The sequence below is a fragment of the Nomascus leucogenys genome, chromosome 2, assembly GCF_006542625.1.
Source record: "Nomascus leucogenys isolate Asia chromosome 2, Asia_NLE_v1, whole genome shotgun sequence".
Lineage (NCBI taxonomy): Eukaryota > Metazoa > Chordata > Mammalia > Primates > Hylobatidae > Nomascus > Nomascus leucogenys.
Window position 1 is genome coordinate 76,390,567 of NC_044382.1, and position 26,250 is coordinate 76,416,816.

The 26,250-nt window shown below is 48.4% G+C and overlaps 1 protein-coding gene across 2 annotated transcripts in view; it reads right to left on the reverse strand.

The window, feature by feature from the left end:
• The window catches only part of LOC100580038 (SAGA-associated factor 29), a 79,272-nt gene that overhangs the window by 41,355 nt on the left and 11,667 nt on the right, over window positions 1-26,250 (reverse strand). For both annotated transcript variants that reach the window (XM_030798894.1, XM_030798886.1), the window contains exons 2-9: window positions 10,498-10,587; window positions 6,450-6,525; window positions 5,703-5,775; window positions 1,910-1,974; window positions 857-986; window positions 640-786; window positions 416-451; window positions 147-309 (exon numbers count right to left, since the gene is read on the reverse strand). In XM_030798894.1, coding sequence (XP_030654754.1) covers window positions 147-309; window positions 416-451; window positions 640-786; window positions 857-986; window positions 1,910-1,974; window positions 5,703-5,775; window positions 6,450-6,525; window positions 10,498-10,572 — 765 coding nt within the window. In that variant the 5' untranslated portion in view covers window positions 10,573-10,587. The remainder of the gene's footprint in view (window positions 1-146; window positions 310-415; window positions 452-639; window positions 787-856; window positions 987-1,909; window positions 1,975-5,702; window positions 5,776-6,449; window positions 6,526-10,497; window positions 10,588-26,250) is intronic.

The following is a 26,250-nucleotide window of genomic DNA, read 5'->3' on the forward strand; positions in this document are numbered from 1 at the left end:
GGAAGAGGGAGGGCAGCTGGTGGGTCCTGTCAGCTTGGAGCCTGTGAGATGAGGACAAAGGGAAGGAGTGGGGAGAGGACCCCTCATCTGTCTGATCAGCCTGTTCCTGCCATCACCCATGGCCTCTCCCATGGAGGCTGCTTTACCCGCTGTGGGGGCGCATGGATCAGGGCGCGGTAGAAGCAGGTGGTTTGGGGATACAGGGCCAGCACAAGCTGCTCCTTCTGGAACAAGGCCTCGGGGTCCGTCTCCGGGTTGGCCTTCCACTGGGGCAGTGGGATGACACGGCGCCGGCTCAGGGTGTGTCTCCTGGGGGAAGAGGGGTTTATATCAACCTGTGGCCGGGTGGGGATGCTCCTTCTCAGCTGTTAGGCTGCCCCCAGGCTCCATACCCTGCCCTGGCCTGGACACTCACTCTTTGCCTTCTTCATCGATGTCATCTACCTCATACCTGCAGACAAAAGGAGGAAAATGCTGGATGCAGCCAGGGGCGCAGTCCATGTTGGGGAGTGAGGATGGGGGAGGACCTGGTGCTCCCTGCACAGCCAGGCTCTGGGGAGCACCCTCTGCGGAGCTTTTCTCCCGCAGCCCAGGCAAGTTCGGTGACCAGAGAGCAGCCCCGGGGCTGGTGTCACTCACTTGTTGGTGGCATGGCTGTAACTGACCACCTCGGCCAGGATCCACTGCTCGTCCCCATCCACGGCCTTCACCCGGGCAGCCACCTTGTCTCCAGGTCTGGCCACGTAGTCTCCTGAGGCGGGAATGGCCCCACAGAGGGGTGGGGGCCTGTGAGTGGAACAAACGGTCAGTCCCAGCCCCTGGGCACCAGCCCCTCCCTCACAGCTGCTGCCCTCACTTGTCACCAGGCTTCCCGATCCACAGGGGCAGGGTCATGGCCGACTGCTGCAGCAGGGTCATCAGCACCCCTCTGCGCATGGTCTTCCGGGGTGGCTCCGAGTCATTGTAGAGACCCGCGATCTTGGCCGCTGTGGGAAGGAAGGGAGGCCTGAGTCCCCAGGGACAGGTGCTGGCCCTGACCCCCCAGCATGCTGCACTGAGCTGCTGGAGGAGCACCTGGGAGCCCCCAGTTCCCGAGTGAGCCCAAGGGCCCAGCCAGACTGTGACCCCATCGGCCATGTGTCAACACCTATAGGGGCTGCTGGGTTTAACTACAGTTGGGTGAGACGGCAGCACAGCGGGGACCCAGGGGGAGGAACCAGAAGAAAGAAAGCGGGTTCTGAGGTGCCGTTCAGGCTGTGTTTGCTGATCTGAATGCTGGCTACAGAAGTGTGTTCAGTTAGTGAATATTTCATTGAAATCTGCACTTATGTGTACTTTTCTTCTATTAATATACATTGTAATTCAACAGAAAGTTAAAAAAAACAAAAATTAAATGTGCACCTCCAACCTCCTCAGGCACGGCTGGACACCCCACTTGACTTCACACAGAACCAACATGGCTGCGTGGGGACGCTGACCTGCCAAGATTCTGCCCACCATGGGACTGTTGGGAGGGCAGACAGGTAGGAGAGCCTAACGCAGGCTGAAGGCGTCTGGAAGGCTGGCTTTATGACACACAGCGTGTGGCTCTGCAGAAACCAGCCAGGGCAAGAGATGGGCATGGGCCATGGCAGGAAGGAGGGGGTGACTGGCGCAGGCCCCGGAAGGGGCAGGAGATGAGGGGCCAGGGCAGGATGATCTCTGGCTGCTGAGGGAGAACTGGGACCCCTGCCTCTGGGCGCTGGGAATGATCTCCTGTCCCTTCTCAGTGGCAGAGCCAGTCTGCCAGAGCCTCCATGGGAGGATCCCAGCAGGCGGTGGCCGCAGGCCCCCACGGAAGGGTGAATGCTGCCCGCAGGGCCTCCCTTGTCCCAGCAAAGGACCTCCCAGCATGTCCTCTCCCACTCACCAATCCGCCTCTCCTCCAACAGAGACTTGATTTCCGCGATCTTGTCCAGAGCTTTCCGAAGGATGCTGAGGGTGGGGAGAAGAGACAAAGAGGCTTTGGTTAATGCACATAGCATAGACTTCTCTTCCATTTTTTATGTTTTGGGTCTCGCTACATTGCCCAGGCTGGTCCTGGGCTCCAGCAGTCCCCACAGTAGCCTCCTGTGCAAGTGGAATGACAGGTGTATGCAGCTTCCTGTTCTGGTCAAGGTGGGCTGGGTTATTCAGATCAACCTCACAGTGAAAACTAGAAATCTGCCCGCGTGTGGTGGTTCACGCCTGTAATCACAGCACTTTGGGAGGCCGAGGAGGGTGGATCACCTGAGGTCAGGAGTTCAAGACCAGCCTGACCAACATGGCGAAATCCTGTCCGTACTAAAAATACGAAACTTAGCCAGGTATGGTGGCGAGCGTCTGTAACTGTAATCCCACCTACTTGGGAGGCTGAGGCAAGAGAATCGCTTGAAACTGGGAGGCAGAGGTTGCAGTGAGCCAAGATCGTGTCATTGCACTCCAATCTGGGCAAAAAGAACGAAACTCCATCTCCAAAAAAAAAAAAAAAAAAAAAGAAAACTAGAAATCTTCAGTATGTGTTTCTTAGTCTTAAGAACATAAAAAACAAGGTAGTAGAAAGCAGCAGGCCGAAAACTAAGAAACACAGGATCCCAGAGAGGAAAGGACACAGGCAAGCTGCCTTTGGCAAACCCTGCAGAAAGGCTGCTGGAACCTCCTGAAATGAGGAGAGGGGGACTCAGGTCTGCCCGAGGGTCATGCAAAACGAGGGGAGACTCTGGCGAGAGGTGCTGGCCCAGAGCAGAACTGGGTGGAAGGAACTCATCCTTTCTGAAAGGCTGCACCCAAAGACAGACCCCTGCATGGCCTTGCAGCCCCAGAAAGCCTCTGTGAAGTTAGCTCATGGGGATTCCAGGGTGGCAGGAACCCAAAGAACCCAGCAGAAGCAAACACAGAACTTGGCTGGAATCAGGCTCCTTCATCCTAAATCTCAGGAAATCTTCCCAAAGAGCAGCGGGGCTGGGTGTGGTGGCTCACGCCTGTAATCTCAGCACTTTAGGAGGCTGAGGCAGGAGGATCACTTGAGGTCAGGAGTTCAAGACCAGCCTGGCCAACATAGAGAAACTCCTTCTCTACTAAAAATATAAAAATTAGCCCGGCGTGGTGGTGGGCTTCTGTAATCACAGCTACTTGGGAGGCTGAGGCAAGAGAATCACTTGAACCTTGGGGGCAGAGCTTGCAGTGAGCCGAGATCGTGCCACTGCACTCCAGCCTGGGTGACAGAGCAAAACTCAGTTTCAAAAAAAGTATGTATTTCCACAGTAGTCAGCAGCACAAACTCCACTTTGGGTCATTTTATTTTCCTCCAATACCACGGCAAACCCCAGTCCATTCCTCTGGCAAGCCTTTCTGAATGATCTGGAGTTCTAAAGACCTTTGTGTGGCAGGAGGGAGATGCACAGGAACTGGGCGTGATGCAGCATCTCAGGAGGTGTCTGGGGGCGCCCCAGGGCATGTGACTCATGGACCTCCCCAGGCCAGGGCCAGAAGATGGAGGTAGGCCAAGGGCAGCCAAACCAACGCAGGGACAGGGAACAGCTTGCCTGCTGCATACGATGCAGGGATGGCCCAGCCAGTGCCACCTCAGGCTGTGAGCACTGGGACCCCAGAAAGCAGAGAAGGAGCAAGAGCCACAGGGCCAAAGGGAACTCTGAGAGTCTCATCACTGCTGCCAGGCCTGTGTAGAGGATACAGTTTTATACAGCCTGTCCTAAACTCTTCTGTGACGTGTTACTGAAGTGGCTTTCAAATCTTGGTGGGCATCAGAATCTCCTGGGGGAAGTTTAAAAAATCTCAATTGTTTCATGCACAAATCATAAATGGATGCTAAAACTAGTGTGTTTGATATGAATGGGATAGTTACAGTCTCAAAAGTATCTCCCCACAAGACACTTATTAATTATGCAATGGAGGCCAGGTGCAGAGGCTCACACCTGTAATCCCAGCACTTTGGGAGGCCGAGGTGGGTGGATCGCTTGAGCTGAGGAGTTCAAGACCAGCCTGGACAACATGGCGAAACCCCATCTCTACAAAAAATACAAAAATTAGGCGGGGTGGTGGCATGCGCCTATAGTCCCAGCTACTCAGGAGGCTGAGGCAGGAGGATCACTTGAGCCCAGGAGTTTGAGGCTGCAGTGAGCCATGATCATGCCACTCCACTCCAGCCTGGATGACAGAGTGAGACCCTGTCTTAATCAATCAACAATCAGTCAATCAATCACACAATGGAAAATAGCAGTAATCTGATACAAGAGAAACGTGGAAAATACCACTTTAACCAATGGCACAGACAGCATCCTGTGCCGTCTAATATGACCCACCAGAGACATCTCTTCTGTGCCAAAAGTGTAAAGCCTAAATCCTACTAGTGAGGAAATGTCAGATAGTTAATACCAATGTTGGAGCTCCACCCCAAATAAACAGAGCCTCTAGGCATAGCCAGACTTCAGAACCAGTGTGTTCTCAAAGGAGAGGAATGTAATGTTCAAGTTCCTAAAGTTACCGCAGTTCCACTGTAGAGATTCAAGGAAACAGTGTTTGTTTTTTTTTTTTTTGAGACGGGGTCTCGCTCTGTCGCCCAGGCTGGAGTGCAGTGGTGCGATCTTGGCTCACTGCAAGCTCCGCCTCCCGGGTTCACGCCATTCTCCTGCCTCAGCCTCCCGTGTAGCTGGGACTACAGGCGCCCGCCACCGCGCACGGCTAATTTTTTGTATTTTTAGTAGAGACGGGGTTTCACCATGGACTCAAATCTCCTGACCTCGTGATCCGCCCGCCTCGGCCTCCCAAAGTGCTGGGATTACAGGCGTGAGCCACCGCGCCCGGCCGGAAACAGAGTTTTTAGATCATTTTTTTTATTTTAGTTTTTGGGTTTTTTTTTGAGGCAGAGCCTTGCTCTGTTGCCCAGGCTGGAGTGCAGTGGCGCGATCTTAGCTCACTGCAACCTCCGCCTCCTGGGTTCAAAGGATTCTCCTGCCTCAGCCTCCTAAGTAGCGTGCGCCACCACATCTGGCTAATTTTTGTATTTTTAGTAGAGATGGGGTTTCGCTATGCTAGCCAGGCTGGTCTCAAACCCCCAACCTCAGGTGATCCACCCACCTCGGGATTGCAGGCATGGGCCACTGTGCCTGCACGGCCTTAAGATCATTTTAAAAGCAGCAGTTTTCTGGAAGTGAAACTTCTCCATCTCAGAACCACAAAACCTTCAGGTCATCTGAGTATGACTTCCCAGCCAAGCTTACAGACACATGCCACCATGCTCAGCTAATTAAAAAACTTTTTGTAGAGACAAAGTCTCACTTTGTTGCCCAGGCTGGTCTCAAACACCTGGGTTCAAGTGATCCTCTAACCTCAGCTTCCCAATCACCTCTGTAATGCTGTGATTACAGATCTGAGCTACCCAGCCCCTGATATCCCTATTTTAATGACTCTGCCAAGGTCATAGAGCCAGTAAATGGCAGTGTTGACTCACGCCTGGCCGCCTTCTGTAAAGGCGTTAGAGCAGAGGTAACTGCAAGAGTGGGCCTGGCAGTGGGCCAGGGAATGTGGGACCCAAGGGAGAGGCTGGCAGAAGCAATCAGCTTATCCATGGGAGGAAGGCAGGCTGGAGACTTGGTCCAAATGCGCCTGCAGCCCAGCCCCCAGGAAAGGAGGGAGCGGCGATGGAGTGGGTGCACGGTACTCACTTGCACTCAGCCTCTGCATCAGCCTTGGCGGTTGTGTAGAGGCCACGCAGCTTTGTCCGGTAATAGGGAGAAACTGCAGAGGAAACACAGGGATAAGGAGGCAGGGCCAGGGCAGGCACAGTAGCATGGCGCTGCTTCCACACAGCGGAATCACACTCATGGAGGCACAGAGAGCCCGTAGCTGCAGTCAGAGCTCTGCTGGCTCAGAAATGCTCCCAGGAATGCTCGCCTGGAGGCGGATGCCCCCAGGCTCCACGAGTGCGCATTTCCATATGGTACAAATGCCATCCCTACATCTGCGAGAGGACTGTCTTACCTTTTCCCCATCATGACACACACAGTAAATATTTGTCAGGACCCAAGAAAACACAATTCTCAGAGTTACCCAGAGTAAGAAAGCCCCAGCCCCAGGATCCAACCACCTGAGGGCCTCAGGACAGATGCAGGGGCCGCCTGGGAAGGAAGCTCCTTTCTAGAAAACACCAGCTAACTGGGGTGCTTGTGCGCTCTAAGGGCAAGGTTCCCTAGATGCAGCCTCATTTCACTGCCTTTCGAATCCTCAGAGCGGAGGGATTTTAGTTCTTCAGGTCACCCAGATTAACAGAAAGCTGTCCCTCCTGCTGCATTTTGGAATATGCAGATACATGCAAATCTATTTTGAATACAATGACCACCTTGGTCCCAGTCTTGGCCATACTCACCCCAGCCCCATCTCATCCCCTTTCTCTCCTGAGCCCAGCTACTCACTCTTGTTCTCTGTCTGCATCCGCTCATGGGTCTTCTGGATGTTCACTAAGTTGTGTTCGCTCCGCGAACGCTCTTCCTGTAAGGAAAAGAGCAGCAGGACATGACGGTGGCCCTTTGTGCTGCTGTGGTACCCTGCGAGCCAGGCCAGAGTCCCCATCCCCAAAATATGGCCCTCATTTTCTTTTTGTTTTTTTTTTGAGACAGAGTCTCGCTCTGTTGCCCAGGCTGGAGTGCAGTGGCATGATCTCAGCTCACTGCAACCTCTGCCTCCCAGGTTCAAGCAATTCTCTGCCTCAGCCTCCTGAGTAGCTGGGATTACAGGAATGCGGCACCACACCTGGCTTTTTTGTTTTTGAGACAGAGTCTTGCTCTGTCGTCCAGGCTGGAGTGCAGTGGCACAATCTCGGATCACGGCAAGCTCCGCCTCCCGGGTTCACAACATTCTCCTGCCTCAGCCTCCTGAGTAGCTGGGACTACAGGTGCCCGCCACCACACCTGGTTAATTTTTTGTAGTTTTAGTAGAGATGGGGTTTCACCGTCTTAGCCAGGATGATCTCAATCTCCTGACCTCGTGATCTGCCCGCCTCGGCCTCCCAAAGTGCTGGGATTACAGGCATAAGCCACTGTACCCGGCCTAATTTTTTGTATTTTTAGTAGAGACAGGGTTTTGCCATCTTGGCCAGGCTGGTCTTGAACTCCTGACCTCATAATCCACCTGCCTCGGTTTCCCAAAGTGCTGCGATTACAGGCAAGGGCACCCGGCCATAGCCCTCATTTTCTAAATCCAAATTCAGGAGTTCTAGATGATTTTCTCCTTTGACTAATGCAAAAGCATTATAAAAGGCATTAAAGGGCCCAGTGCAGTAGCTTAAGCCTGTAATCCCAGCACTTTGGGAGGCCAAAGTGGGCAGATCACTTGACATCAGGAGTTCAAGACCAGCCTGGCCAACATGATGAAACCCCATCTCTACTAAAAATACAAAAATTAGCCAGGCATTGTAGCATGTGCTTATAGTCCTAGCTATTCGGGAGGCTGAGGTGGAAGAATTGCTTGAATCCAGGAGGCAGAGGTTGCAGTGAGCTGAGATCACGTCACTGCACTCCAGCCTGGGCGACAGAGTGTGAGACCGTTAAAAAAAAAAAAAAAAAAAAAAAAAAAAAAGAAGGCATTAAAGTTAAATCATAAGTGATATCTTTAATGACAGTCCTTTATCAAAGAGACAAATCAATCTATACAGTCAATACAATCCCCATCAAAATTCTAATTGACTTCTTTGCAGAAATTGAGAAGTTCATCCTAAAATTATATGGAAATTCAGGGGACCCAGATTATCCCCAATCTTGAGAAAAAAAAAAAAGTTGGAGAACTCACACTTCCCAATTTCAAAATTTATTACGAAGCTACGGTAATCACGATGGTGTGGTACTGGCATATAGATCAAGAGAACAGAATTCGGAGTCCAGAAATTGACACATACAGGTATGATCAATTGATGTGGAGACGAAGGGGTGGGGAAGAACTTTGGTGCAATTCCTCCCATATCAGTGGTCCTGGGAGCAGAGCTGCAACTGCAGATGCTGGAAACTGAGATAGTTCCTAAGAAAGAAATTATGACTATGCTTTTTAGCCTTTATGTGAGAATTTTTAAGTGCCTGATGGGTGGGTTGTGCCTTTGCCACAACCTGCAAAATGAGGTTAACAGTGAACACAGCTGCCTAGTGCTCGAGAAAGCCGACAGTCTATACCCGTGTGCCCCACCCTATATAAATGGGAATGGATTGGGGTCGGGGGGGACACTTGCTAGACTAGCACTGCTGCCACTGCAATCTGGACCAGGTACAGTGGCCAAAGCTAACATCCCTTCCAAAGGTGGAAAAGTTTGGGTGAAAACCAATCACAAATGGAGAGAAAAAATAGCAGCTGAGTTAACAGAACAAATTAAATGGGTTATGCAATGAGGGAAATCCAATATTGTATTCATACCCCAAGAGAGGCTCAGAGAGAGAGAATGCCATCTCTTGGGTCAGTTATACCAGGTGCCTGAAAGGGCGAAGCCCTGTGTCTGTCAGGACCATGCCTGCTTTTGGAAGCTGGCGGGTGAGATGGGAGTCTGGGAACTCGGCAGCAGCTGTCTGAGGGACACCCTGATTGTATGGGACGATGATAAACTGATCTAACTGTGGATGACTGAATGGAATGCGTAATCTGCCAGTATCTTTTTTTTCCTTTATTTATTTTTTTGAGACCGAGTTTTGCTCTTGTCGCCCAGGCTGGAGTGCAGTGGGGTGATCTTGGCTCACTGCAACCTCCGCTTCCCAGGTTCAAGTGATTCTCCTGCCTCAGCCACCCTAGTAGCTGGGATTACAAGCGTGTACTACCACGCCCGGCTAATTTTTAGTAGAGATGGAGTTTCACCATCTGGCCAGACTGGTCTCGAACTCCTGACCTCAGGTGATCCACCTGCCTCAGCCTCCCAACATGCTGGGATTACAGGCATGAGTTACCACTTCTGGCCCTTTTTTCCTTTATTTTACAATGTATTTTATTGATAAACTCTTCTTAGAGCAGTTTTGGTTTACAGAAAAGCTGAGCTGATGGCACAGAGTTCCCGTACGTATACCTGCTCTGCCCTGCGCAGTCTCCCCTATTGTTAACATCTTGCATTAGTGTGATGTGTTTGTAACAACTGATGAGCCAATACTATTAGATAATTAACTACATCCATCCCCAAGATGGTTTACTCCATGTGTTCTGCAGTTCTATGGGTTTGGACAACGCATCATGTTGTGTGCCTACCATCACGGTACCCTGCAGAAGAGTTCCACCCCCTAAAATCCTCTGTGCTCCACCTATCCATCCCTTTCATCCTATCTCTCCCAAGGCCCTGGCTATCGCTCATCCTTTCACTCTCTAGTTTTGCTTTTCGTTTACAGTTGGAATAGACAGCACATAACCTTTCAGACTGGCATCTTTCACTTAGCAACAAGTGCCAGCATCTTCTGACTCTTACTCTCCAGGTTACGTCTAAAAAGGATACCATTTGGGAAGGAATTTCTGGGATCTACTCCTTCCTGGCTGTGTGGTGCACAACTGCCAGCAAACTGATCCTCGTGTAGCTATAAACCCTGATTATCGTGGGCAAAATGTGGCAGAGCATGCCCGATAGCCTGCAGTGAGCTACAGGCACCAATACACATCTCCCTTGTATCTGTGAAAGAAAAGATATCAAATAGGGGAAAAATGGCTTTTTTTCTTTTTTTTTTTTTTTTTGAGATGGAGTCTTGCTTTGTCTCCCAGGCTGGAGTGCAATGGCACCATCTCGGCTCACTGCAACCTCCACCTCCCGAATTCAAGTGATTGTCCTGCCTCAGCCTTCCGAGTAGCTGGGATTATAGGCATCCGCCACCATGCCTAGCTAATTTTTGTATTTTTAGTAGAGACGGCCAACATGGCAAAACCCCATCTCTACTAAAAATACAAAAACAATTAGCTGGATATATACAGTAGCTGTAATCCCAGCTACTAGGGAGACTGAGGCAGGAGAATCACTTGAACCCAGGAAGCGGAGCTTGCAGTGAGCCGAGATCGCGCCACTGCACTCCAGCCTAGGTGACACAGCGAGACTCTTGTCTCAAAAAAAAAAAAAAAGGAATGTTTTTGTTTGCCTGGATTAATAGGGTGGAAGGAAAAGATATGGGGCATTTTTGTTGGGTGCTAAAAATATTCTGAAATTGATCGTGGTAATGGTTGCACAATTTTGTGAGCTGCGAAAAACCACTGGATTATACACTTTAAATGGGTGCATTGTATGGCATGTGAATTCTATCTCAGGATAGCTGTCAAACAAAATGAATCATGAAATCCTGTACATGGTAGAAAATCCAACAGGAATGGTAGCCATACACCAAATTCCCCTCCTCTCACTTTTGTTACATCATCTTGGTTCCTGTGTGTCCAATCTCTCTGAACACAAATGCCACCCCCACTTCACAGCTCAGCATCAAAGCCCATGTTCCTATCTGGGAATGGAGGGTGGTGACTTTTTACCTGGGTTTGTTTGATCAGCTGATGGAGCTCTGTGAGAAGTTCTGCAATGCGGGAATCGGCAGACACGAGGGCCATTGTCTACAGGGGCGCCTGGTTGGGGAGTGAGGACAGAAGAGAACTCTGTTAGTGGCTGCTATGGGCTGAACTGTGCCCCCTCAAAAGATACATTAGGCCTGGAGGCTCATGCTGTAATCCCAGCACTTTGGGAGGCCAAGGCAGGAGGATTGCTTGAGGCCAGGAGTTCAAGACCAGCCTGGGCAACACAGTGAGACTCCCATCTTTACAAAAAAATTAAAAACTTAGCCCGACATAGTGGCACACATCTGTAGTCCCAGCTATTCGAGAAGCTGAGGTGAGTGGATCGCTAGGCCCTAGGGGGTTGAGGCTGCATGAGCTACGATTGTGCCATTGCACTCCAGCCTACATGACAGTGTGACACCCTATCTCTTTAAAAGATAATAATAATAAAAAGATACATTGTAGTCTTAACCATGGTACCTGTAAGGTAACCTTGTTTGGAATTAGGATCTTTGCAGAAGTATTTAAGATGTCACTAAGATGAGGTCATAGTGGAATAGGGTGTGCCCTTAATCCAGACACAGCCAGGTGCAGACAGAAGCAGGGACTGGACTTGGACAGCTGCAAGCCAAGAGATGCCAAGGACTGCCGGCAGCCACCCATCCAGCCAGGAGAGATGCATGGAGTAACAGCCCCTTCTGAGCCTCCAAGAAGCAACAATCCCTCGTCTTTGGAACCAAGCTGACATCTTGATTTTGGAATTATGGCCCCTAGAACTGTGATGGAATAAATTTCTCTTGTCTTAAGCCACCCAGTTTGTAGTAACTTGTTATGGCAGCCATAAGAAATGAATACAGTAGCAAGCTATCCCTGGATTCTCCTCCACCCTAATGATATGTTTGAATGTCGTATGTTCGACGAAGTCAAGGAGTCAAGGATTGTATAATTTTTGTATATAAATACAAAAATTAATATGAAATGCCTTAAAAAGACAGCATGCCCTTAGCCCCTGCTCTGCTGCCAATATCCTGACAAATGATTCAAACATTTCTGGTATTCATATTTTAATCTGTAAAATGGGGATCATCTCTGCTATATTTTGGGAGATTCAAATAAGATTTTATATGAAGATACTTTCCAAGTCATAAAATACTGTTACTTTCTTACTATAGTGGGAAGATAATTTTTTTTTTTTTTTGAGATGGGAGTCTTGCCCTATCACCCAGGCTGGAGTGCAGTGGTGGGATCTTGGCTCACTGCAATCTCTGCCTCCCAGGTTCAAGCAATTCTCCTGCCTCAGCCTCCCGAGTAGCTGAGATTACAGGCCTGTGCCACCACGTCCAGCTAATTTTTGTATTTTTAGTAGAGATGGGGTTTCACCATGTTGGCCAGGCTGGTCTCAAACTCCTGACCTCAGGTGATCTGCCTGCTTTGGTCTCCCAAAGTGCTGGGATTACAGGCGTGAGCCATCACGCCCAGCCAGCATGGGAAGAGAAATTAACTACTGTAAAATATCTCAATCAAGATGAATGTACTCTGATGAAAATAAAATGCTTCTGTACAATAAAAGATAATTAGGACCAGGTGTGGTGGCTCACGCTGTAATCCCAGCACTTTGGAAGGCCGAGGCGGGCAGATCACAAGGTCAAGAGATTGAGACCATCCTGGCCAACATAGTGAAACCTTGTCTCTACTAAAAATACAAAAATTAGCCAGGCATGGTGGTGGGCACCTGTAGTCCCAGCTACGCAGGAAGCTGAGGCAGGAGAATCGCTTGAACCTGGGAGGTGGAGGTTGCAGTGGGCCAAGATCACGATCACGCCACTGCACTCCAGCCTGGCGACAGAGCGAGACTCCGTCACAAAAAAAAAAACAACAAAAAAAAGATAATTAGAACAAGAGTAAAAAGACAACCAAAAGTAATCAAAAGTGTAAGTTATAAGTAGGTGAAAATAGACATATGCCTAAAGATAAAGGTATATTTGATCAAATAAGGTGAGATTTTTTACGGTACTAAAATTTTGCACAATAGCCTGCATCTTACAAAGTTTGTTCAGGCTGGGGGCAGTGACTCACATCTGTAATCCCAGCACTTTGGGAGGCAAAGGTAGGAGGATGGTTTGAGTCCAGGAGCTCAAGATCAGCCTGGACAATATAGCAAGACCCTGTCTCTATTTTTATTTTTATTTATTTATTTTTTGAGATGGAGTCTTGCTCTGTCGCCCAGGCTAGAGTGCAGTGGCACGATCTCTGCTCACTGCAACCTCCGCATCCTAGGTTCAAGTGATTCACCTGCCTCAGCCTCCAGAGTAGCTGGGATTACATGCACCCGCCACCTTGCCTGGCTAATTTTTTGTATTTTTAGTAGAGACGGGGTTTCACTATCTTGGCCAGGCTGGTCTTGAACTCCTGATCTCGTGATCCACCCACCTCACCCTCTATTTAAAAAAAAAAAAAATTGTTCAACTAGCACATCCTCCTACTAACAGAGATCAGATTCACGCTGAATGAAGTAAACTCTTCCCCCCGCTTAATCAACTGCAAACCTCTCTCCATGTATTTATTCGTATCTTCTTACAGGCTCTGCTGCTGTTATTTAAAAGTATAATAACATAAAAACTAGGAATAGAGGGGAACCTCCTCAACCTGACGAAGGGCATCTATGAAAAACCCACAACGAACATCAGACTTAAAGGTGAAAGATAAAAGCTTTCCCCTAAATCAGGAACAAGATGAGCATGGGCCCTTGTCATTTCTAGGCAACATTGTTCTGGAGGCTCTCGCCAGGGCAATGAGGCAATAAGATGAAATAAAAGGCATCCAGATTGGAAAGGAAGAAGTACGACTATTTCTGTTTGCAGATGACATGACCTGGTATATAGAAAACTCTAAGGAATCCACTAAACAACTATTAGGACTAAGAACAAGGTTAGAACTCATAGCAAAGTTGCAGGATACAAGATCAATAAACAAAAATCAATTGCAGCCAGGCCCCAGAGGCTCACGCCTGTAATTCCGGCACTTTGGGAGGCTGAGGCGGGAGGATCACTTGCAGCCAGGGGTCCAGACGAGCCTAGGCAACCAGACGAGCCTGAGCCCCACTTCTACTTTATAAATTTTTTAACTTTAAAAAAAGAAAGCTACAGTAATCAAGATGGTGTAAGCAAAGACATCTAGTTCAATGGAATAGAACTGAGGGACCAGAAATGGTCAACTCATTTTCAACAAGGGTGTCAACACAAATTAGTGGGGAAATAATAATCTTTTCAACAAATGGTACTGGGACAACTGAATATCCACATGTAAAAGAATGAATCTGGTTCCCTACCTCAGCCCATATACAAAAATGATCTGAATAGACAGTTCTCCAAAGAAGACATATAAATGACCACCAAGCACATGACAAGATGCTCCATATCATTAGCCATTGGGAAATGCAAGTCAAAACTACCGAAGACACCACTTCACACCTACAATAAAAAAGAGACGAGTTGGGAAGGAGGTAGAGAAACTGTACGAATGCATAAAGTGTGATATTATCCATACAGTAGAATATTACTTGACAGTAAAAAGAAATGAAATACTGAGACACGCTATGACATGGATGAACCTTGAAAACATTATGCTAAGTGAAAGAAACTGCAGTCACAGAAGACCACATAATTGTGTTTCCATTTATGTGAAATATCCAGAATAGCCGAATCCACAGAAAGCTGGGTGGGGAAAGGTTGGGAGAGAAAGGACAGCGACTATTAATGGGTATGGATTTTTTGATTTTTTTTTTTGCCAGGTGATGAAAATATTCTAAAATTGTGCTGATGGTTACACAATTCTGAATATACTAAAAACCAATGAGTTGCACACTTTAAATACATGGTACACGGCCACCCCACCCCCAGGCAAATATTAATTTACTGTCTCTTTAGATTTATGTAGTCTGCACTTTTTTTTTCTTTTTTAATGAGACAGAGTCTTGCTCTGTCGCCGAGGCTGGCGTGCAATGGCGCGATGTTGGCTCACTGCAACCTCCGCCTCCTGGGTTCAAGTGTTTCTCCTGCCTCCCAAGTAGCTGGGACTATAGGCACCCAGCATCACACCCGGCTTATTTCTGTATTTTTAGTAGAGACGGGGTTTTGCCATGTTAGCCAGGCTGGTCTCGAACGCCTGACCTTGGGTGATACACCTGCCTCAGCCTCCCAAAGTGCTGGGATTACAGGCGTGAGCCATCAGGCCAGATCTGCACTTTCTTTTTATTGCTGAATAACATTCCATTGTTTTGCTATATCACATTTTACATGTCAGTTCATGGACTGATGGACATTGGGTTATGTCCATTTTTTTGGCTATTATGAATAATGGGGCTATGAGCATTGTGTACAAGTTTTTGTGTGGGCATGTTTTCTTTTTTTTTTTTTTTTTTTTTTTTGGAGACCAGGAGTCTCACCTTGTTGCCCAGCCTGGAGTGCAGTGGTGTGATCTCAGCTCACTGCAATCTCTGCCTCTCTCGTTCAAGCCATTCTCCTGCCTCAGCCTCCTGAGTAGCTGGGATTATAGGCACCCATCACCATGCCTGGCTACTTTTTGTATTTTTAGTAGAGATGGGGTTTCACCATGTTGGCCACGCTGGTCTCAAACTCCTGACCTTAGGTGATCCACCCGCCTCGGCCTCCCAAAGTGCTGGGATTACAGGCATGAGCCACTGGGCCCGGCCGTTCTTTTTTAACTTTAATTTTAGGTTTTGGGGATACATGTGAAGGTTTGTTGCATAGGTAAATACGTGTCATTGGGGTCTGTTGTACAGATAATTTCATCACCCAGGTATTAAGCCCAGTACCCCATAGTTATCTTTCCCGCTCCTCCCTCCTCCCACTCTCCCCGCCCTTTTTTTCCTTCTTTGTATTCATGACATGTTTTCATTTCTGGGTACATATCTATGAGTAGAATTAATATTGTGTTTTTTTTTAATGTATTACACTATGTTTATCTTAATAAGCATATTAAACATAAACTCTGTTTAACCTTCTGAGGAGCTGCATGCTGTTTCCAACTGGGTGACCATTTTACATTCCCACCTGCAATGTGTGTTCCCACTCTGCATCTGTGCCAACACGTGCTATTGTCTGTCATTTTCATTTTTGGCAGAGGCAGGGTCACGCTATGTTGCCCAGGCTCGTGTCGAATTCCTGGGCTCAAGCAATCCTCCTGCCTTGGCCTCCCAAAGTGCTGGGATTACACGTGTAAGCCACCATGCCTGGCCTCTCTCTTTTTGATTACAGCCATCCTAATGAGTCTGAAGTAGAGTCTCATTGTGGTTTTGATTTGTGTGTCCCTAACGGTTAATGGCATTGAGCATCTTTTCATATGCTGTTGGCCATCTGTGTATCTTACCATTTTAAAGTTTGGTTATTTGTCTATCTTTTTTGTTTGTTTGTCTGTTTTGAGATGGAGTCTCACTCTGTCGCCCAAGCTGGAGTGCAGTGACTCAATCTCAGCTCACTGCAACCTCTGCCTCCCGGTTTCAAGCAATTTTCCTGCCTCAGCCTCCCGAGTAGCTGGGATTACAGGCACGCACCACCACGCCCAGCTAATTTTTGTATTTCTTTTAGTAGAGACAGGGTTTCACCATGTTGGCCAGGCTGGTCTCAAACTCCCAACCTCAAGTGATCCACCCGCCTTGGCCTCCCAAAGTGCTGGGCTTATAGGTGTGAGCCACAGTGTCCACCCAGTTGTCTTGAGTTGTGTCCTTGGAAGCACGTTTTTAATTTTCGTGAAGACCAATTTCTCTTTTAGCTGCTTGTGATATTGATCTATGTTGTCCCACATGTATGACACTGTTTTTACCACCACAGCTTTACACAATGCATTGTCACATAGAGAAGAACATATCCCCTTAGAAACATTTAGAGACCTAGGAAAAGAAGCTATATCTGTGTCTCGGGTGGCAGTGAGGCCAGATGGTGGATCCTGGTGCCAGTACCCCCATGGCTTGTATACTGTAGGGAAGGGTGGTTCAGAAGGGACACACTGGACAACTGAAGTACGATAACATCAAGATTGTTTGACCCCAGGGCAGGATTTATGGTAAGTATGTACTCTTACACAAGGAATAATAGACAAACTGGAAATCCTGGAGTCCTTCCCAGAACTGGAATTAATCAGAAGTGAACACGGTGAATTAGAAACCAGGATGAAGTTGCTTTAGTCTCCCTAGTTGCATTAGTTAAAACCACACAAAAGAATAAAAGTGGAGTTTAGATCACAGATTGGAAGTGGATAAATGTGAGCACTATTAGCACGCAGGCTGTTGCTAAAGTCTTGGGAACTGATGAGGCTAGAGATTATCTGCTAAGTGAGGAAAAAGGAAAGAACCCCAGTGAGCCATAATAAAGAAAGTGAAGGTGTGGACAGAAGATGCAAGCTCAGTGGCCAGAGCAGGGAAGGTGTGGCTTGGCACAGAACGGGTTATTCTCTCCTGCTAAAGCAGGAATCCTGGCTGAAACTGTTACAGGGAGTTAGGCACAAGCGGGGCAGGAGAGGGCTCTCCCCCACCCACTAGGTGCCAGGGAGAGGCCACTTCCTGATGGTCCACACCTGATGCACTAAAGTGTTAATTGAATGCAGACACCAGGGAGACACACCTTCCTGAGCATGCACATTAAGAGACCAAATGGCAGAGCATGGCCTCCCGGGGGCACATCACCAGAACAGGGAAGGAAGCCTCAGATGGGCATCCGTACAACTTCCTACACACTGTGTGTGTGCCCATCTCCCAAGGGTAAGGAGTGCACTGTGCATGCAGGCAGCTCACTGTGAGGGAAGAATCACGGGAAAGGGGCCAGCCTTGGTCCTAGAATGTCCTAGGATCATGGTTAAACACCACACTGGACCTCAGTGCCCGCGTGGGTCTCCTCCAAGTGTACTTCTCCTTTCTTTCCTTTTCCAAAGCTTCTTAATGAACTTCCACTCCTGCCCTGAAACTTGCCTCGGTCTCTTTTTCTGCCTTGTGCCCGGATCGAATTCTTAACAGGCAAGAAGTGAGGTTGCTGCAAACCCGTACAGATTTGCTGCTGGTAACTCAGATACCTTCTACCTGTAACTAAACTAATGGCCTGCCTTGTACATGCCTGCACCTGAGCCCTATTAACAGCCCCACCACTGGACAGGGGGTTTTACTTTACACAGCACTGTCACAAACAGTGAGAGGTGCTGCAACCACGCGGCCAGGTCATCTGGTTAGCCTTCCCTTAGCACACTTCAAACCTCCTCTCTCCTCAATACTCTTGCTGCTGCCCTCAGACTGAGGCCTGGGTCCTATTAGATGATATCTGAGGTTCCTACTTCACTCGTAAGGGAAGCCAGAGACTTTATTCCCACCATCAAAACTACAAGCTCTGTATAGCAATGCCTGTCACCTCTGCCTTCACCCTAAAGAGGGAAAAACAGCCTTCATTTGTGTTCTGAACTCCATCTCCCCTCCGACTTTCAGCGAATCCTTTCTCCTCTACCAGTGAACAAGCATGATTGAGGAGAGCTCATCTTGAAAAAACACAAAAGAGCTTCCAAACCCCTTTAGAGGCCCCCACCTCTGTTCCTCTTCACCGCAAAACTTCTTCCCTAAATTGTGCAGGGATCCGGTGCTGCTTCCTTGTCCCCACTTCACTTTCCAACCCACTTCTCTAGCTCTGTCCTCACCAGCCTCTCATCAAGAGAGCCAACAGCCCCTGCAGGGGAAGCGTTGAGTGCCCTCTCTGCTGCTTCCGATGTGGCCTCCTGATCTTGACATGGTGCTATCCCCCTTCTCCTCTGGCTTCAGGGCCTCCCTCCTGGCAGTTCGCTGGCCACCCACCTCCAGCTCCTCCTCTGGGCTGGAGCCTGGCCATCTCTCACAACCCCCCAGGTCCTCACCCCCACTTCCCAGCTGTGTAGTGCCATCTCCCAATCTGTACATCTGTCAAAATAAAGTCACAGAAGGGATGATAAACAGCACCAAATGCCACAGAAGAGGACTCAGAGGGGTCCCCCAAGGCTGAGGAAGTCACTGAGGACCTTGGGGAGAACACTTTCCGTGGAAGAGACAGAAGCCAGCACACAGGAGGGGGAGGCGAATGCAGGAAGCAAATGTAGGTTACTGTGTCTGGGAGCACAGGTGGGAGGCCAGTGAGCAGGAAGGGGCATGGGGGGTGCTGAATGGAGGAAAGTGACACGGAGGAATGTGACCATGTGGCTGGGGGGAGTTTCATGCTGAGAAGCCAGGGACAGAAGAGGGGGCTGTGTGAGAGGAGGCAGGCACAGCGAGAGACAGGCTCTAGCGCTGGATCATACCCAGCGACGCCTCCCCAGCTCAGCTGACATTCCTTCTGGCCTGTCCCCTCTACACTCTCTCAGACACACGATCTTGCTGCCTGCCCACTCCTACCTGCAAAGCCCTTTCCCTTCTGGCTCAAGGCTGCGCTTGACTGACTAGCCCTAAAGAAGCACACTTTTCTCTTGCTTGATTCTTCCTAGAACTGACATGGACTCTGCAACACACCTTTAGAAACTGGCCTTCTACCGGGCGCAGTGGCTCACGCCTGTAATACCAGCACTTTGGGAAGCCGAGGAAGGCGGATCACCTCAGGTCAGGAGTTTGAGACCAGCCTGGCCAACATGGTGAAACTGTGTATCTACTAAAAATACAAAAGTTAGCCAGGCATGGTAGCGGGTGCCTGTAATCCCAGCTACTCGGAGGCTGAGGCAGGAGAGTTGCTTGAACCCAGCAGGCGGAGGTTGCAGTGAGCCGAGATCGTGCCACTGCACTCCAGCCTGGGCAACAAGAGCTCCATCTCAAAAAAAAAATACAAAAGGGCCGGGCGCGGTGGCTCACACCTGTAATCCCAGCACTTAGGGAGGCTGCGGCAGGCAGATCACAAGGTCAGGAGATCGAGACAATCCTGGCTAACGCAGTGAAACCCCATCTCCACTAAAAATACAAAAAATTAGCTGAGCATAGGCCGGGCACGGTGGCTCACGCCTGTAATCCCAGCCCTTTGGGAGGCCGAGGTGGACGGATCACGAGGTCATGAGATCGAGACCATCCTGGCTAACACGGTGAAACCCCGTCTCTATGAAAAATACAAAAAATTAGCCGGGTGTGGTGGCGGGCGCCTGTAGTCCCAGCTACTCGGGAGGCTGAGGCAGGAGAATGGCATGAACCAGGGAGGCGGAGCTTGCAGTGAGCCAAGATCGCGCCACTGCACTCCAGTCTGGGCAACAGTGCGAGACTCCGTCTCAAAAAATAAAAATAAAAAAAGAAGAAACTGGCCTTCTAGCCAGCTGCTGTTGGTGTATCTTTTCTTCCCCAACAAACTAGAAGCTCTCAGGCAAGAATGGAAATCTCTGCTTTCATCAATCAATCACCACTCATTAGTAGCGTCAGGGACTTAGCAGGAACTTTTCTAATTTTCACTACTTCACACCCCAGCTCTCTCCTTCCCTGACCCCCATCTCCACAGTTAGGTCCACTTTGGATTTCCTTACATTGACTCTTCCAAACTTTTTTTGAAAGCGTAGGCTTTCCTTGGCTTCTGCAAGCTACCGCATCAACTATGAACAACATGGTACTGACTCCCAAATCAATCCCCAGCCCAGAGGGCTTCCCAAAGATTCAGAATCTTTTTTGTTGTTGTTGAGACGGAGTCTAATTCTGTCACCAGGCTGGAGTGCAGTGGCGTGATCTCGGCTCACTGAAACCTCCACCTCCCTGGTTCAAGTGATTCTCCTGCCTCAACCTCCCAAGTAGCTGGGATTACAAGTGTCTGCCACCATGCCCGGCTAATTTTGTATTTTTAGCAGAGATGGGGTTTTGCTTTGTTGGCCAGGCTGGTCTCGAACTCCTGACCTCAGGTGATCCGCCTGCCTCGGCTCCCAGTGTGCTGAGATTACAGGCGTGAGCCACCGTGCCTGGCCAACAACAGAAATTTATTGCTCACAGTTCTGGAGGCCGGAAAGTACAAGATCCAGGTCCCAGTAGATCCGGCATCGCTCTCTGCTTCAAAGATGGCACCTTCTCACTGTATTCTCAACATGGCAGAAGGGGCAACACAAGTCCCTCAGGCCTCTTTCATAAAGATGCTAACCCCATTCTTGAGAGTGGAGCCCTCATGGCCTAATCACTTCTCAAAGGCCCCACCATGTTGGGGATCAAGTTTCAACATATGAATTTTAGGGGAACACAAACACTCAGACCACAGCATTTGGCTCCTGAACCCCCAAAAGTCATGTCCTTTTTACATGCAAAATACATTCAGTCCACCCCAATGGCCCCAAATAGAAACTCATTCTAGCATCAACTCAAAAGTCTAAAGTCCAGAGTCTCATCTATCATCTAAATCAGATATGGGTGGCTGGGTGTGGTGTATCACGGCTGTAATCCCACACTCTAGGAAGCCAAGGTGGGTGAATCACTTGAGGTCAGGAGTTCAAGGCCAGCCTGGCCAACATGATGAAACCCTGTCTCTACTAAAAATACAAAAATTAACTGGACATGATGGCAGGCACCTGTAATTCAGCTATTCAGAAGGCTGAGGCAGGAGAGTCACTTGAACCTGGGAGGTGGAGGTTGCAGTGAGCCAAGATCCCACCAGTGCACTCCAGCCTGGGTGACAGAGTGAGACTCACTCTCTTGCTCTCAAAATAAATAAATAAATAAATAAATAAATAAATAAATAAAATTTTAAAAAATCAATCAGGTATGGGTGAGACTCAACGTACAATTCATCCTGGGGCAAATTCCCCACCATCTGTGAGCCTGTGAAATCAAACGTGTTATGTGCTTGTAAAATACAATGGTGGGACAGGCATAGGATAGACATTCTAAAAGAGCAAATAAGAAAGAAGAAAGGGGTAATAGGTCTCAGGTAAGTCCAAAACCCAACAGAGCAAACCCCATTCAATCTCAAGGTTTCTGAACAATCTTCTTCAACTCTATGTCCTCCTACCTTCCGGACACACCGGCAGGGACGTGTTGCTGGGCTCCGGGCAGCCCTGCCTGCACAGCCCATGCAACAGCCCTCACTTGTTGGAGTTGCACGCCTGTGGCTCTCCCAGGCTGGAGCTGCACACTGGTGGCTCTACCAGTCTGAGGTCTCAGAGGCAACCCTACGCCCATGGCTCTGCTAGGCAATGCCCTAATGGGGACTCTCTGCAGGGGACTTACCCTCTGTCAGTTCTCTGCCTGGGCCCAAGGCTCTTCAGGGCATCCTTTACAATCTAGGTGGGGGTAGCCATGCCCCTACAGCTTGTGTATTCTGTGCACCAGCAGAGACAGCACCATGTGGATGCTGCCAAACTACCTGGGGCTGCCAAGGAGCACTGCCCCAGAATGCTAGGAACAGAGCCTTGAAATGGTTCTGCCCCCAACACCCTGGCCTTCTGGGCCTGTGATGGGGGTGAGGGCCCCCACATGCCCTCAGGGTCATCCTTCCATTGTCTTGATTAGTACCTGGCTTCCACATCCATACTAGTCTCCTTATCAAAGGATGGCTTGGCCACACCCTTCATATTCTCTCCAAATACATTTATTCTTTTTTTTTTTTTTCTTTTTGAGACAGGCTCTGGCTCTGTCACCCAGGCTGGAGTGCACTGGTGCAATTTCAGCTCACTGCAGCCTCAATCTCCCAGGTTCAAGTGATCCTCCCACCTCAGCCTCCTGAGCAGCTGGGACCACAGGCACATGCCACCAAGCCCAGCTAATTTTTTGTAGAGACAGGGTTGCACCATGTTGCCCAGGCTGGTCTTGAACTCCTGAGCTCAAGTGATCCACTTGCCTCAACCTCCTAAAGTGCTAGGATTACAGGCGTAACCCATTGTGCCCAGCCTACTTTTTCATTCTTTACAATGTGGCCATGCTGAGAATCTTCCAAATGCTTGAGTTCTGCTTCCCTTTTGGTTTTAAATTCTGTATTTAATTTGTTTCTCTCTTCTCACATTTTACTATAAGCCATCAAGAGAAGCCATGCCACCCCCTCACCACTTTGTTCAGTGACTTCATCCACCAAATATCCTATTTCATCACTCTTAAGTTCTCCCACAAAACACTAGGACATAAGAAAGAAGCTTTTATTTTTATTTATTTATTTCTTTTACTTTATTTATTTATTTTGAGACAGAGTTTCGCTCTTGTTGCCCAGGCTGGAGTTTTGGCTCACTGCAACCTTTGCCTCCCGGGTTCAAGTGATTCTCCTGCCTCTGCCTCCCAAGTAGCTGGGATTACAGGCACACACCACCACGCCCGTCTAATTTTGTATTTTTTTCTTTTTCTTTTTTTTTTTTTGAGATGGAGTCTCACTCTGTCATCAGGCTGGAATGCAGTGGCACAATCTCAGCTCACCACAACCTCCCCCTCCTGGGTTCAAGCGATTCTCCTGCCTCAGCCTCCCAAGTAGCTGAGATTGCAGGCACATACCACCATGCCCCACTAATTTTTGTATTTTTAGTAGAGACGGGGTTTCACCATGTTGGCCAGGATGGTCTTGATCTCTTGACCTCATGATCCGTCCGCCTCGGCCTCCCAAAGTGCTGGGATTACAGGCGTGAGCCACTGCTCCCAGCCAAGAAACTTTTAATCTGAAGAATGTGAGCCCCCTGCTCCGGCCCCTTAATTATCAAGCCCAGAGAAGCAATGAGATGCAACAGCAGTCATGTCTCACTCCACACTTGAGCTAAATAATCAATCACCTCATGAAGCCACTTGCTATGTGAGCTCTAGTCTAACTCATGCAAAGTAGCTATACAATGCCATACACTGGCATTTTCTGTAATTTCTCATATCCTATAGTTCAACAATGTATAGCCAGTCACTAATTCATGTTATCTCTGTAAACCAATCAGAATTCCTGTCAAACAACTTTTTTTTTTTTTTTTTTTTTGAGATGGAGTGTTGCTCTTGCTGTCCAGGCTAGAGTGCAATGGCGTGATCTTGGCTCACCGCAACCTCCACCTCCCGGATTCAAGCAATTCTCCTGTGTCAGCCTCCTGAGTAGCTGGGATTATAGGTGCCCACCACCATGCCCGGCTAATTTTTGTAATTTTAGTAGAGATGGGGTTTCACCATGTTGGTCAGCCTGGTCTCGAACTCATGATCTCAGGTGATCCACCCGCCTCAGCCTCCCAAAGTGCTGGGGTTATAGGCGTGAGCCACCACGCCTGGCCCCCGTCAAACAACTTTGTGTGAGCCCACTCCTCATTCCCTTTTGCCTTTAAAAATCTGCTTGTAACAAAGGCCAAACAGAACACTCCCTAAGGCAACTTATAAGCGTGTCCCAGGCTGCAGTCCTCAACCTTGGCCCAAATAAACTCTACATTAATTTTGCCTAGGCTTGTTCCTTTAGGTCAACAGGCACAAACCCAAATCAGCCAAGTTCTCTGCCACTTTATAACAAAGATCACCTTTCCCCCAGTTTCCACTAACATGTTCCTCATTTCCATCTGAGATCTCATCAGAATGGCCTTTACCATCCATATTTCTACCAACATTCTGTTCATGCCCTCTTAGGGCATCTCTCAGAAGATTGAGGCTTTCTCTACAGCTCTCCTCCTGTGCCCTTACCACACCTGTGCTTAATGATTTGTTCGTGACAATGTAAACTTTTTCTAGTATGAACGTCAAAACTCTTTCAGTCTCTACCCACTACCCAGTTCCAAAGCTGCTTCCATATCTTCAGGTATTTGTTATAGCAGCACCCCACTTCTGGTACCAATTTGTCTTAATCCATTTGGCTGCTTTAACAAAATATTTTAGACTAGGTAATGTATAAACAACAGAAATGCATTGCTCTAGAGGCTAGGAAGTCCATGATCAGGGTGCCAGCAGATTCGGCATCCAGTGAGGGCTTGCTCTGTGCTTCAAAGATGGCACCTTCAAAACTATGAGCAATATGTTTCTGTTGTTTATAAATATCCAGCCTAAGGTATTTTGTTACAGCAACCCAAATGAACTAAGATACTCACTCACTGGTTGAACATCTCTACCCGGAGAAGACCCCAAATTACTATGCTCAACATGGATATTCCTTATACAATTCTACTTCTCTATGGCTAGAAATTTTCCATAATAAAAATAATATTTAAAAAATCATATTGAAGTTAAAGCCTTAAAAAATAAAAATAAATAATATTTTTAAAAGTCAAGAAAATGAAAAGAAAATCAGTGTGTCCAGAAAATATTCTAAAATTGGATTATGGTAATGATTTTATAATTCAATATACTTTAAAAGCCAATTAACTGGTGGGGTACGGTGGCTCACCCCTGTAATTGCAGCAGTTTGGGAGGCCAAGGCAGGTAGATCACCTGAGATCAGGAGTTTGAGACCAGCCTGGCCAACATGGTGAAACCTGGTCTCTACTAAAAATACAAAAAAAGTATCTGGGCGTGGTGGTGCACGCCTGTAATCTCAGCTACTTGGGAGGCTGAAATGGGGTCTCACTCTGTTGCCCAGGCTAGTATGCAGTGGTGCAATCTTGGCTCACTGCAACCTCTGCTTCCCGGGCTCCAGCAATTCTCTCTCCAGGCTCAGCCTCCTGAGTAGCTAGGACTACAGGTGTGCACCACCACACCCAGGTAATTTTTGTAGAGATGAGGTTTCACCATGTTGCCCAGGCTGGTCTTGAACTCCTAAGCCCAAAGTGATTTGCCCGCCTTGGCTCTGAAAAGTGTTGGGATTACAGATGTGAGCCGCCACGCCCAGCCCCACATAATTTCTTATCTCCATGCTTGCCCTATGTTCACACTGTTCCCTCTATCTGGGACATCCAGATCACTCCTAATCCTCTCAGTTAATTACTTAATCTTTAAGATCTAGCTTAGCACCAAGTCACCTCCTCCACTGATCACTAACTGAAACTGCCAGTCTCCTAGGCAGAGTTAAGTTGCCTTTCTGTTCCCCTAAGACCCTCTTTTTCCTTTTTTTTTTTTTTTTGAGACAGAGTCTTGCTCTGTCACCCAGACTGGAGTGCAGTGGCGTGATCTTGGCTCACTGCAAGCTCTGCCTCCCGGGTTCATGCCATTCTCCTGCCTCAGCCTCCTGAGTAGCTGGGACTACAGGCGCCCACCACCATGCTTGGCTAATTTTTTTGCATTTTTAGCAGAGATGGGGTTTCACCGTGTTAGCCAGGATGGTCTCCATCTCCTAACCTTGTGATCTGCCCACCTCGGCCTCCCAAAGTGCTGGGATTACAGATGTGGTGAGCCACCGTGCCCGGCCCCCTAAGACCCTCTTTCTAGCACTGTACCTACCAAATCACATTCAAATCTTCTTAGTATATATTTGTCTCCTGCCCTAGTTGGTCCAGTCTTTGAAGGCAGGGGTCACTTTATTCTCCATACCTAGCAGAAAGCCTGGCACACTGGGTTCTCAATAAATGCTGACTGAATCACTATCCTTTTCTTCACCATAAAACTACCATACCGGGCTGGGCGCAGTGGCTCACATCTGTAATCCCAGCACTGTGGGAGGCCGAGGCAGGTGGATCACGAGGTCAGGAGTTTGAGACCAACATAGTGAAACCCCATCTCTATTAAAAATACAAAAATTAGCCAGGTGTGGTGGCGGGTGCCTGTAGTCCCAGCTACTCTAGAGGCTGAGGCAGGAGAATTGCATGAACCCGGGAGGCGGAGGTTACAGTGAGCCAAAATCGCGCCATTGCACTCCAGCCTGGGTGACAGAGCGAGACTCTGCCTCAAAAAAAAAAAAAAAACTA